At 59.8% G+C, this 12,754-nt stretch overlaps 1 protein-coding gene across 4 annotated transcripts in view; it reads right to left on the minus strand.

Moving 5' to 3' along the window:
* Positions 1–12,754, minus strand: part of GREB1 (growth regulating estrogen receptor binding 1) — a gene marked incomplete at both ends in the record, with an annotated part of 49,822 nt that overhangs the window by 22,162 nt on the left and 14,906 nt on the right. For 3 of the 4 annotated variants that reach the window (XM_081100874.1, XM_081100876.1, XM_081100875.1), the window contains 11 exons: positions 103–442; positions 1,747–1,883; positions 2,680–2,875; positions 3,335–3,515; positions 4,604–4,801; positions 5,923–6,051; positions 6,826–6,954; positions 7,141–7,494; positions 10,120–10,305; positions 11,353–11,496; positions 11,956–12,069. In XM_081100874.1, the coding sequence (XP_080957000.1) occupies positions 103–442; positions 1,747–1,883; positions 2,680–2,875; positions 3,335–3,515; positions 4,604–4,801; positions 5,923–6,051; positions 6,826–6,954; positions 7,141–7,494; positions 10,120–10,305; positions 11,353–11,496; positions 11,956–12,069 (2,108 nt within the window). Of the gene's footprint in view, positions 1–102; positions 443–1,746; positions 1,884–2,679; positions 2,876–3,334; positions 3,516–4,603; positions 4,802–5,918; positions 6,052–6,825; positions 6,955–7,140; positions 7,495–10,119; positions 10,306–11,352; positions 11,497–11,955; positions 12,070–12,754 lie in introns of all 4 variants that reach the window. The other variant, XM_081100877.1, reaches the window with a different exon arrangement.

A 12,754-nucleotide genomic window follows, 5' to 3' on the forward strand; every position in this document is an offset into this window, starting at 1 on the left:
TCGTGTAAAGGAGCTGGTCCCCACCTGGCCTCCCGCCCTCGGACACCAGGCCCCACCCGCGCTCCCAGCATCCTCGCCCCTCCGTCCCCGACGTCGCGCCACCTTGAGCTGCTTCACGAAGTGCTTCCCGACGGTGAGGCCCGAGCTGGGGCTGCCCAGGATGATCTCGAAGCGCTGCTCCAGCGCCAGCCGCGCCCGCACGTGCGCCAGGCGCTCGTAGGCCACGGCCGCCAGCGGCGAGCAGGGCACGCGCAGCAGCACCATGAGCCCGTGGCCGCAGGGGCACTGCTGGGGCGCGTTGATGAGGTTCTGGGTGATCTCCAGCGTCTCCACCGACGTGCAGTTCTTCATCTGCGAGAGGCCGCGCACAGCCATCATGGCCGCGGCGTAGTGCTGCACCAGGACGAAGGTGCGGATCACGGCGCTGTGCAGGCGCGGGAACCTGCGGAGACCCGCCCGCGTGAGCCGCCCGCGTGAGCCACCACAGCCACGCAGGGCACAGCCGCCACAGCCACGCAGGGTGGCCAGGTGGCGCCGGGCCGGGACGCCTTCCCACGGCACACTAGCCCCCGAGCCACCCGCAATGCCGGCGTCCCCACGAGGCCGGCTGCCGGAGCCTGAACCAGCAGCCTTGCTTCGGGGTGAAGTCATGAGCTGCTCTGCGTGTCCAGCTGGAAACATGACGGGTTTGCCGCTGCTGGTGTTTCTCTGCTGCTCAGTAAATACCGGTTCAGTGAAGGAATAAAATAAATGTCTACTAGTCTCGTACCAGCGTACTTTACAGTCTCCTCAGTTAGTGCCCGAGGCTCCCACTGGAAGTGGGAGAGCCACCAGCCATCAAATCAGTGTAGCTCCCACGGGCCCCTGATTTGGGGGATCGTCCTGAAGGCACGTCAGTACATTCCCTTCAAGTACAGTAAGGCCACAGTTCACAGAGATGCAAGACAGGATCAGTTAGAGAGCGAATTACAAAACGGAACACACGCCCGGCTGGTGTGGCTCAGTGGTGGAGCATCGACCCATGAACCGAGAGGTCCCGGGTTCGATTCCCGGTCAGGGCACCTGCCCAGGCTGCAGGCTCGATCCCCAGTGTGGGGCGGGAGGCAGCCAATCAATGTTTCTTTCTCATTGATATTTCCACCTCTCTATCCCTCTCCTCTCTCTAAAAAAAATAAAATAAAATAAAGAACCACACACACACACACACACACACACATCAGAACACATCCCGTCAGACCAGGAATCCCAGTTCTGCTTCAGAAGCCACGGTTACCACATGTGTCTCCACATAGAGAGGTGAGCCCTCCCCCCACAACGAAACACACCCCAGAACCCCTGGTCCCCGGGTCTCAGCAGGAGCAGAGACGGACACGCAGTTTACACGGATGCGCGTCAGCGTCCACTTAGCCGGACTGAGCCCCTGATGGGGGGCCTTTGGAACAAAGATAAAGTAAACTTCCCGACCCACAAAGTCATGCTCCTCGCCGTGGCCACGCCACCCCACGTGCCCACAGGGCGGGCAGCTCGCTGATGGCCTCCCTGCCCATCGCTCTCCTCTTCCTCCTCCTTCCTCCTTAGAGAGGCAGAGACACCACTGGCCCCAAACGCAGGACAAGACGGAACCCAGGGCCCTTTGCCGGAGGCACTGGGTCACGGGGAGGGCGGGAGGCGGACCCCTCCTGGAATGCCCTGGCTGCTCCCGCCTCCCCTTGCCGACCGGGCAGCTGAGGAACGTGGACACGGTACCTTTTCCCCAGGGCGGTGACCATGGCCTCGAAGGAGCTGTCGTATCGGAGCAAGGGCAGGCTGTGCCCCGAAAGGGTCGACTCGATGAACTCCGACAGCCCGAAGTACTTCCTGTCCTCGGGATACAAGTCCGCGCCCTGGAACCGAGTGGAGCATGTCACGCAGGCATCGCACGTGGAAGCCGGCGGGGCCGCGGCCGGGAGCACAGACCGCCGGGCGGGCACCGGGATCTCCGCGGGCCCACTCGGCAGCCCCTGGTGAAATCTCATGGGTTTCCTTCCCCTGCACACAGGGCCCAGGGCCTCCCACCTGAAGGACGGAGGGGCCCCTTCGCCCGGGACTTTCCACTCATTCGACCCCAGCGTGCGTGTCAAGAAGGGTCCCAGCCTTACTGCGTAACACACAACTCCCGTGGTTAAAACAGCTTCTTTCCCACAATTTAAACTGGTTTTAGGAACAGCCAGATCAACTCTCTTGCTTTCCACTGCTATTAAAATCCACAGGAAAAACGTACTTATCTAACCAATTCTACTCACACTGGCAGAGAACCCCTCCCAAACTAACATCAGAGCTTGTCGAACTTCAGAGCATAGCCACGCTGGGGAGGTTGTTAAAACGACAAAGGAGCCCGGCCTGGTGGAGCACCGACCCATGAACCAGGAGGTCACGGTTCAATTCCCGGTCAGGGCACAGGCCCGGGTTGTGGGCTCGATCCCCAGCAGGGGACGTGCAGGAGGCAGCTAATAGATGTTTCTCTCTCATTCATGTTTCCCTCTCTCTTCCTCTCTGATATCAATTAAGACATATTTTTTTAAAAAATTCAAGGAGCTGGGATCCACGTGACCCCCAGGCAGCCTAGTTAATCAAGATCTTTACTGAAGAGACGTCCTCCCAACCCCAGGTCCCCGCGCCCGGGCCGCAGCCGGCACTCACGGGGCTGTAGGAGGCGGGCCAGTGGATCTCGTTGTAGGGGCTGATGAGGGTGTGCTGCGTCTGCAGCGCGTACGGGAAGGAAGTCACGTGCAGGGTCACGATGTTGGGCGCCTCCTTCACCTCTCTGCAGTTGAGCAGTCTGTCCACCAGCCCCACCGACGGGTCGCTCGGGGAGTAGAGATTATGGACGGCGCTGCTGGGGCAGGAAAGGAGACGGGGCAGTAAGTGGAATGGCTGATGCTGACCCGTCACTGTACCAGGATGAAGCAGTTGGGTACATTTATAACTAGCCCCCCAACGCTGCCGACAATCGAAGCGTCTGGCTCCGCCATGACCAGGAAATGTTTTAAATGACTGTAGTGCAAGGGCCTTCGTTCCAGGCCGGCTCTGCCACGAGCACCTCCCGCTGCCCCCCAGCCCCTCGACGCTGAGCAGATGCTCCCCTCTAGCCTCAGTTTCCATAATGGCCCCTCTCGGAGGCTGCACTGCATGCCCCTGGGATAGCGTCCAGCTCTAAGGTTCTGCGACATCCAAGCATCTGCCTTCAATGCCAAACCCGCAGCGCTCACCGTTGGGAGGCCGCGCCCACCGCCCCACGTGTCAGCCACACACATCACCTCAGAGGAGGCACGTGCCCGCCCAGAGCCCCCCTAACCTCACGAGGTCCCAGTGGGCGTGGTCGTGGACGAGGACAAAGAGCGTGTGCGGGTTCTGGAAGGAGTTCTGCAGAAAGACCTGGAACCGTGCCTGCGCCTCGGCGTCCAGCTTCAGGACGTACTGCTCCACCCTCTGCCTGGTCACGTGCTCCTTGTCCAAGCCGAGCTCCAGCAGAACCCCTGCGCACGGTGCACACACGCACGGTGAGCACACGCCGGGGGAGCACACGCCGGGGGAACACACGCCGGGGGAACACACGCCGGGGGAGCACACGCCGGGGGAACACACGCCGGAGGAGCACACGCACGGTGAGCACACGCCGGGGGAGCACACGCCAGGGGAACACACGCCGGGGGAACACACGCCGGGGGAACACACGCCGGGGGAACACACGCCGGGGGAGCACACGCCGGGGGAGCACACGCCGGGTGAGCGCACGCCAGGGGAACACACCCCGGGGGAGCACACGCCGGGGGAACACACGTCAGGGGAACACACGCCGGGGGAACACACGCCGGGGGAACACACGCCGGGGGAACACACGCCGGGGGAACACACGCCGGGGGAACACACGCTGGGTGAACACACGCCAGGAAGCGGGTCACCAACTCCGGCCCAGGCTTCACTCACTCAGCAGACAGCCATGAGCGCCGCCTGCACGCTGGCACTGTGCTCAGCCCCGAGGCCACAGGGGTGCCCGAGACATGGGGGGCAGGGCGCAGGCTCCCCCACGAAAGCCTGTGGTGAAACCGTCCGTGCAGGGCGGGGCCCAGAGACAGCGGCGGACAGCCCGGTGTGCCCAGCAGCCCGCCCAGGGCCCAGCAGAGCTGCTTCCTGACGCAGCGGCCCCAGCACCGGTCACGGTAGCAGGAGGGAGGGGAAGGCAAGGCCCGCCACCCCCCCCCCCCCCAGCAAAACCAGCTCCCGCCCGACTGTCCCGGGCCCTGGGGCCACCACAGTGACTCTGTGTTTCATATCCCGTTCCCTCAAAAGCACAGGGAAAGCACATTCAGGCAGGACAGCAGCACGTAGGTCACGGGCCCGCGTGGGGCAGAGCGAAAACCCTGTCACGCGTCTCCCTCTAACCGAGCATAAACTCTCGGGTGAGTCCTTCTCTCTCAGCCTCAGTTTCATGACCTACGAAAGGGGGCGGGACTTCCTGCCCCGTCCGCTCCAGCAGCAAACACGGTGTTCAAATTCCAACCCGAACTCACGCAGGTCGCCGCTTCCCCACGCAGACACCCCAGCTCCCCCGAGGGGCCCGTACCCGAGTGCCAGACGTGGAGCAGCGTCTGCTGGTAGGTCACTTCCGAGGGCGGGACGCAGATCAGAAAGTCCACCTTCTCGAAGGACCCCAAGTCCAGGTTCTGGGTGCTGGAATCCGCGATGGAGCACAGGTGGGAGAGGAGCTTCTGCGCCACGGCCAGCTGGAAGGGCCGGATGCGCTGCGGCTCCCGCCCCGAACCTGGAACCGGAGCCCGGAAAGGTGAGGGGCCCGGGACCGCTGCCGGGGACAGTGCGCCCGTCCGGAGCGCAGGTCACAGGGCCGGGCGGCACCCACACGAGCGTGCGCCTGCTCTGGGCTATTCACCGCCAGGGGCGCCTCGCACACCGGCCCCGTTTACTCGTCCGAGGACAGAGGCCGGGACCTACTCTACCCGAGGGGCAGGGACAGCACCTGGGGAAGCCGGCGCTGAGTTTGGACTTGGGAAAAGGTTTGCAGGAAGAAAGGATGTCGGCTCCTCAGGAACGTAGTCAGAATAAGTATTTTTTAAATATATTTTTATTGATTTCAGAGAGGAAGGGAGAGGGAGAGAGAGATGGAAGCATCGACGATGAGAGAGAATCATGGATCAGCTGCCTCCTGCACGCCCCCCACTGGGGATCGCGCCTGCAACCCAGGCCTGTGCCCTGACCGGGAATCAAACCTGGGGCCCTTCAGTCCGCAGGCCGACGCTCTAACCACTGAGCCGAGTCGGCTAGGGCAAGAATAACTATTTTAACACATTTCGTACCGCTCAGGAGTGTTCTCGTGTTTCGCGCGCCATCTGTTAAGGACGGCTCACGAGTGTTCTCGTGTCTCACACCCATGGAAAAAGGAGCGAATCTAGACACTTATGTAAATTTTGTTTGGCCCCTCTTCATAGAGGAAAATGTTTTACGCAGTACCATACGTTAAAAAAGTACTAGGAACTTTGTTTGTTTTTGTAAATAAAAATGTTATAATTATTGAAAAACAACACCTAAAGTGCATTATGATGATTTAAATAATGTGCAGTTTGCCCAAAAACGTGCGGTCCCTGGCGTATGCTTTAGAGATTTCCATGCGGTACGCAATGTGTTAATCACGTATAAGATGAGGCTCAACACAGAGAAATGCGCCGTCTCAGGACCAGCCAGGGGACGCTCGTTTCAGGGTAAGTGGCCTCCATCACTAGAGACTGAAGTTAAAGGTAGGTAGGAGGGCTCCTTGGGTGCTAAGGAGAAGCCCAGCCCTCTGGGTGTGCTTCTAACATTGCTTCCTTGTCGCCTGGGGGATGGGGGGCAGAAGGGGGGCCCTGGCCGCCAGCTCCCCTCCACACTCACTTGCGCACGCCGGGGCCCCGCCGACAGCCAGGGACATGGGTTTGGTGACGGAGGCGGCAGTGGGCGAGGAAGAAACGCGGCCTTGATTTTCCTGATGAAATTTGTCCAGCAAAATGTCAATGTCGCCCTCTGCCCAAAACAGAAGGGACAGACATGGGTTTTCCATCTCGTGACACTTAACCAACACCCAGGGACACTCAGCCAACACCCAGGGACACGGGTGGTGCCCTGGCGCCGCCCTGGGCCTAGGGGAGCGGAGAGAAGGAAGACAGGAGGGTCCCGCCGCGTCCAAACTAGAAGGGAAATTACACAGGAACACATAGCTGCCGGGACAGAAGGAATGACGACGGAGGGACAGAGGGAAGGGGCCAAGCCCGTCCTGGAGGAGGGGCCCGTGAAGAATTCCGGGACTCTGGGTGGACCCTGACGGGGAGCAGACGGGCAAAGGACAGAGCAGGGCACGCACGGCACAGACCCCGTGGCGTGTGGCACAGAGGACACCCGGCTCCCGTGAGAGACTGCAAGCAATGCGGGGGGGGGGGGGGTTGGGGGGGAGGGTAGGAGCGGTGCAGAGACGGGCAGAGAGCTGCAGGCTAAAGGCCCTCCTGTGCCCCAAAAAGACAGAAACCGCAAAGCCCAGGAGGACCCACAGCTAGTGAGGAAGATGCCGGCCAGGACCACGCCAGGAGCCATGACAGCCACCATGCCAGCTGAGGGGACCATGCAGGAGCCATGCCAGCCGAGGCCAGACGTGTTGATGCACAAGCCAGAGGTCCTGCCCCCACGTCTGGATCAAGGGACGCCCCGGCAGGTCAGGAGGGGAGGGCTCCCCAAGGACCCCCGTGTCTTCGTTTGATCTGTCTGATCCGCTCATGCCTGGCACCTGCCTCCCCACAAGCCCACCTGGACAGAGGGTGCTGAAGAAGGCCCCCAGGGAGGCCGCCTTGCCCGTGACCAGCTCGTAGCTGACTTCCTCCTGGTACTCCGCGGGGGTGAGGAGGCTCTCGGACAGCACCCGGGCCTGGTATTTCCCTGGAAAACAGCAGCTCTCGTGGGCCCTCTGCCTCGCATCAGCACGGGAGGCCCCGGTGGCGGTCTGGGCCGGTGTCTCTATCCCTCGCCCCCCAAGCCCCGCACCAAGCCCGCCCGGCTAAGAGCCGCGTTCCCGCCAGCCGCCGCGGCGCCCGGGCCAGACGGCACAGACGGCGGGGGCCTCACCGGTGACGGCGATGCAGGAGTCGATGGCGGCGCTCCGGCAGGCGCAGATGATCACCACGTAGTGGGTCTTGGCCAGCTTGCCCTCGACCAGCAGCCGGAACATCTCGGAGAGGCCCTCGGCCAGGGAGTAGGTGCACTCGATGATGTGCACGCTGTCGTTGCAGGAGCTGGCGGCCAGGCCGGCCAGCCAGGGCAGCTGCGCCGAGGTGACGGGCGCCGCGGGGCCGGGGCCGGGCGCGGGCGGGCAGGGCTGCGGCGCCGACTGGTACTGCCGGATCTCCGTCAGGTGCGACTCGCGCCACGAGCGCAGGAAGATCTGCTCCAGGTCCTCCATCAGGGGCACCTGGTCCGCAGCTGGCAACACGGGGCGGGCAGAAGGGCGGGCGGAACAGGCTTCAGCGTCCACCCCACGCGCCCCACATGGCGGTTTCATACAAACACAGGGGTAATTCTGGGGAACTGTGCCGAAGCCCATTTAAAAACAACATAATCTGAATGATTTGTGCTGCATCGTATTGCAGACAGCTGGGAACAGGAAGGAGAGACAAGCAGCCATGATCTCACCATCCTAACCGAACTACAGCTATTTCTATTTCTCAGTACGTTCCCTCCATGGGCAGGTTTCAATAGCTGTAAGGGCTGTGGGCAGACAACCTCAGAGCCAGTCTCCTTTCCCTCCCATCCCACCTCAGTCACATCCATGTTGTTCACCATCTTCATAAAAAGCACTGACAGTGGGCAGGTGACAGTGGGCAGGTGACACTAGGCAGGTGACAGTGGAAAGGTGTGGAGAGCGGCTACAGCGTTTGGACAGGTTCAAGCCTTGGACTAATGAGAGGACACAGTCCTCTCGTGGCACAGCCACGTGCAAGTCCCAGCCTGGAGGGCAAAGCCCTCCCAGCACAATTATGGCCAAAGGCTATGGCTGTAAGCTTGACCTTATGGTCCGAACCTGTGGTCCCACGTGGCTGAGTGATATGGGCTGCGGGAGGTGCAGCAAGTGCTGCCAAAACAAAGCTTGATCAGGTGCAGGTAACTGAGTAGATTTGAAACTCACAAGAACGTTGTAAACATCTTGACCACGCCCTTACTTTGCCTCGTGGAATCTGACTATAAAATAAAGACTCGGCTTGCAGGCCAAGGTGCTGTCAGTAGCTCTCCATCGGAGAGGACAGCTCCCACCCAGACCCAGCTTTCTTCTCTTGTCTGTCTTTTCTCCATCCTTCACCACCTCCTCTCAGGCTCACCGAACCTGGCCGAGCTGGCTCAGCACAGGCAGGTGCCAGTGGGCCGGTGCTGTTTCATGACAGGGAGGCACCTGCACCTACTTAGCAACGCCTCTACCGTCCGTCCTGTCATTGCCTCCAGAGAATCGCCTCCACAGATAAGTCTGCAGCGCGCACCTGTCTGCAGAGAGCAGTGGTTCCCAGCCTTTTCCTGGCCACGCCCACCTGAGCATCTCTAACATCCGGATGCCCCCCTGTGACACCTAATTCTTATTATTCAAAAAGTGACTCCTGTTCACAGGGAGGAAGCCTGAAAGGCCATGAACTTGGTCTAAACAAGCTTCCAAAGAACATGGCGTCCATGAAAGAGAAAAATAGAAGAAGGAAAGGACAGTGGAAGTACTGAGGAAGAAATCACTAGAAAATTGTTTAAAAAATAATAATATGAAGTGATATGAAAAAATAGCAAATAAAGTTTCAGAACATATAGAGAACTGAAATGCATAAATATGTCACTATATTTATATACTGTATATGAGGCCCCTAGAACCGAAAGATATGCAAAAACTTCACTCCTAGTAACTTGTTCTCAAATTGCCCCCCTTAAAAAGCAAACTGCCACCCTACGTGGTTTGTCTCAGTGGACAGAGCATCGGTCTGCAGGCTGAAGGGTCCCGGGTTCGGTTCCAGTCAAGGGCACAGGCTCGATCCCCAGTAGGGGGCGTGCAGGAGGCAGCCAATCAATGATTCTCTCTCATCATTGGTGTTTCTAGCTCCCTCTCCTCCCTTCCTCTCTGAAATCAATAAATATATATATATATATTTTTTAAAATCACATTGCCCCCGTGAGACATGGTGTGCCCCGTGTTGGGAACCACTGCTACAGAGCTGACGTCCTCGGCCTGAATTCTCACAAACGTGCGCGCAGGGAATTACTGCAGGCCGCCAGGCTGTTGGCAGAGGTCTCACTGCGTCAGCTTACGGCCAGGTCCTGGCGCAGGGCGTCACCGGTCTCACCGCCCCCTTAGCGCCAGGGCTGCCATCTCTCGAGTTGTTGCCCATCATTTAATGGAGGAAAATTTTACTTGTTTGATTCGTTCACTTGCATCTCTTGGATGCCTAGTGAGACTGACTACGTTCGACACTGGTTTCCTGCCGGTATTTCTGGTTTACAGGCCCCAGTTCTATGTCTGGGCGAGTGGAGGAAAGAACACCGCATTTCTGCTGAGAACACCCCCACAGCAGCGATGCCAGATCTGAAACAATGGGGGTCCCGCCACCCACTCGCTGGGCTGTGGCATCATTTCACTGGATTAGCTGTGGGATCTCCGAGCCCCTTCCCTTTCCAGAACCACTCCCCCCACCCCCCTTTGCCCAGCAAGGTTAGGGTTAGGGTCCACGCTGCCACGTCCACGCTTGTCTTCTCTAGCCAGCTCCAATATGGTGTTTGTCCCCCGTCAGACTCCGCCCATCAAGGGTGCCCACACCCCACAGTCGATCATCAGTCTTCACTCAACTCCGGCTCCGTGGGTAAATCTTTTCTTAATTATCGCCATAGAGTGTGACCTACTTTAAGCCCTTCCCAGCCCCTCAGGGCATGACCGCTGCAGTCCCTGTAGCATCTGCCAGCACCTTCCCTGGATTCCACCTCCACCAGCCAGTGAGGGCGCCAGTGAGGTCAGCGATGCGGGTGCGGGGGCGCCCCCCTGTAGCGATCACTCCTCAGAGGTCCCCGCAGGCAGGGGGGACTCACCCAGCTGCACCAGGTAGTAGACGGTGAGCAGCAGCTGCATCTCCTCCGAGATGGGCTGCAGGGCGGGGGCCCCGTACTGCTCGTAGGCTCTGGAGATGGACTGGGAGTTCTGGTAGCACGTGTACAGGAGCGGGCTCACCACCACGTCATTCAGGTTCCCACAGAGGTAGGGGAAGTTCCCGTGGCCTGTGCAGGAAGAGCAGCATCGGCCGGTCAGCGGGCCTCGGGCACAGCCTGGGCTCCCGCCCCCCAGCCCTGCCCACACCACCACGCCCCGCGCCTGCCTTGCTCCATTCCCCTGTCCAGGTGTCCCCAGGGCCACCAGACACACACAGCCATGCAGAGAACACGGCCAGGCGATGCAATGCCGGCCTGCATTTTGGTTGGCCAACGGGGCCGCATTCGAAACCCACATGTGCCGCTTCTTCCTGAATACCGCCCACTTCCGTTTTAAGGAGAAAGAACGGAGTGCCTGCTCTTATTTCCTCGCAGTAAGATACCCCTCCCACTTTCCTAGCACCCCCTCTCCTCTATTCCTGCAAGCATGACACCAAATACAGTGTTAATGCACTTCAGAAGGACCCGACTGTGCACATGTGCATGCGTGTGTGTGTGGGGCGGGGTATGTGTGGACGTGTGTGTGGATGTGCATGCATGTGTTCATAGGAGCCAGCAGTGGGTGCCGTCATCAAGTCCTCACATTTCAAAGGGGTTTCTTTAGGTGAGCCCCCAATCGACCTCCACGTAGCAGCCACCCATTAGCCCAGTGACACAAAACAGAGATGCAATCTCGTGTTTCATGCTTCCCCGTGGTGACGCTGGCTATCCTTGCCCAACCGAAGTCGGACTTCACGGTCAGAAACACCAGCGGCCTCGGGCAACCACGGACCACGCCCAGACCGGCTCCTGGTCCCTTACATCAGCAGAGGCTGAGGGTCCATCTCTCACCGGACGCTCAGCACCGAGCCCGTCACCGGCAGGAGCTCAGGGAGGTGGCGGGAGTGGAGGAAGGAAAGGACAAGTGAACAAGCAAGTGGACCCCCTGGAGCAGAGCAGGGCGCTGGCCTGTGGGGGAAACAGGCGCGCTCTCCCGGTTGGCACCTGGCGGGAGTGTCCGCATGCTCTCGGGGGGACACCCTGGGAGTCAGCCCGCAGCGAGGCCTGGATGTGGCCTGTCCCTCACGCCTCCCTCCAGCCGCCCCACCCCCGCCGCGTGCTGCACGCTGCACCTGCCTTTAAATATCACCGGCTTGGCCTTGCATATTTTCAGCAAGTTGTCGGGAACCGACACCGGTTCCCCGGAGGCCACGACAGGAAAGGTGACGGAGGCTGGTCCCACCAAGCCGACCGGGGGCACGCAGGCCACGCCCGCGCTCTCTGGAAAGACAGCGAGTATTAGGAAGACACAGACAAGGCATCCACCCCTGCAGGCCAAGGTCAGGCCGGCCTCCACCTCTGCTACAACCTGACCCTCACCCCCTGACACACCCACGGGCGCACCCAAGTCTTGGAATCCCAAATTTCTGAGGCCAAAAGCACCTTTAAGGTCACTTGGTCCAACCTTTCCCACCAAGTGAGCCCCTCTCCTCTCCACTATCCCTGACGGGTGGCGGGCAAGCGCCTTTGCAAATTCCTTTGGGATCAGGGAACTCACTGCCGTGCAGGGATCCTAGGCTTTGTTAAGCAACTCGAACACACGGCAGGAGAGCCTTTAGCTGTTCCAAAGTCAGCCTCCCTAGAAATCCTCGCCAACACACAAAAACACAGGCCCACACGCGCACACACGCCACCAGCCGTACCCGAGCCTTGATTTGGGCCAAGGCTCCTGTCACTCACCATACTTAGCTCTGTTCCCCCCTCCCTGGGGGTAGCCGCCGTCCGCAGCCGAGGGAGACTCTGGAGACCACCCTTTGTGGCGCTTCTTGGGGGGCCCGGAGTTTGAGAAGATACCTGGAGAACATTCAGAGGGAGGGTCAGGCTGTCACCAGGGCGGGGGGGGGGGGGCTTCAATAAAACAGCCCCCTGACTCGCAGAACACTCACTCATACTCCTTAAAATCACAGTCTGCAATGGGTTTCGGCGTCTGTTGGCATCACTAGGCCTCAGGACACCTCCTGCCAGTCACTGTGATGCTTCACTCCAAAGCTGTGCGGGTGCCTGACCTTTAACCCGGAGCCTCCGCTCCTTCGCCTTTAAAAGGGGAGAGAAAACCTACCCCGCAAGGTGCTTTGATCAGGACTAAAGAGGATCTGTGTGGCCCAGCCGCGGTGGCTCAGTGGCTGAGCGTGGACCTAGGAACCAGGAGGTCACAGTTCGATTCCCCGTCAGGGCACAGGCCCGGGTTGCGGGCTCCATCCCCAATCAAGCAGGAGGCAACCAATTAATGATTCTCTCTCATCACTGATGTTTCTCTCTCTCTCTCTCCCCCTCTCCCTTCCTCTCTGAAATCAATAAAAATATTTTTTTAAAAAAAGAATATACATAAAGCACAGAGTCTGGGCCCAATCAATGGTGGCCTCGGAGACCCACTTCACAGCCTCTCACTCGAGAAACGGCCACACATTCAAGCCACCACCACACTTCACCACTTGGGGGCAGTACCGATCCACCGGGCTCCTCTCCCCCGCCCAGTCTT

Source organism: Myotis nattereri, assembly GCF_964212035.1.
Source record: "Myotis nattereri genome assembly, chromosome: 10".
Lineage (NCBI taxonomy): Eukaryota > Metazoa > Chordata > Mammalia > Chiroptera > Vespertilionidae > Myotis > Myotis nattereri.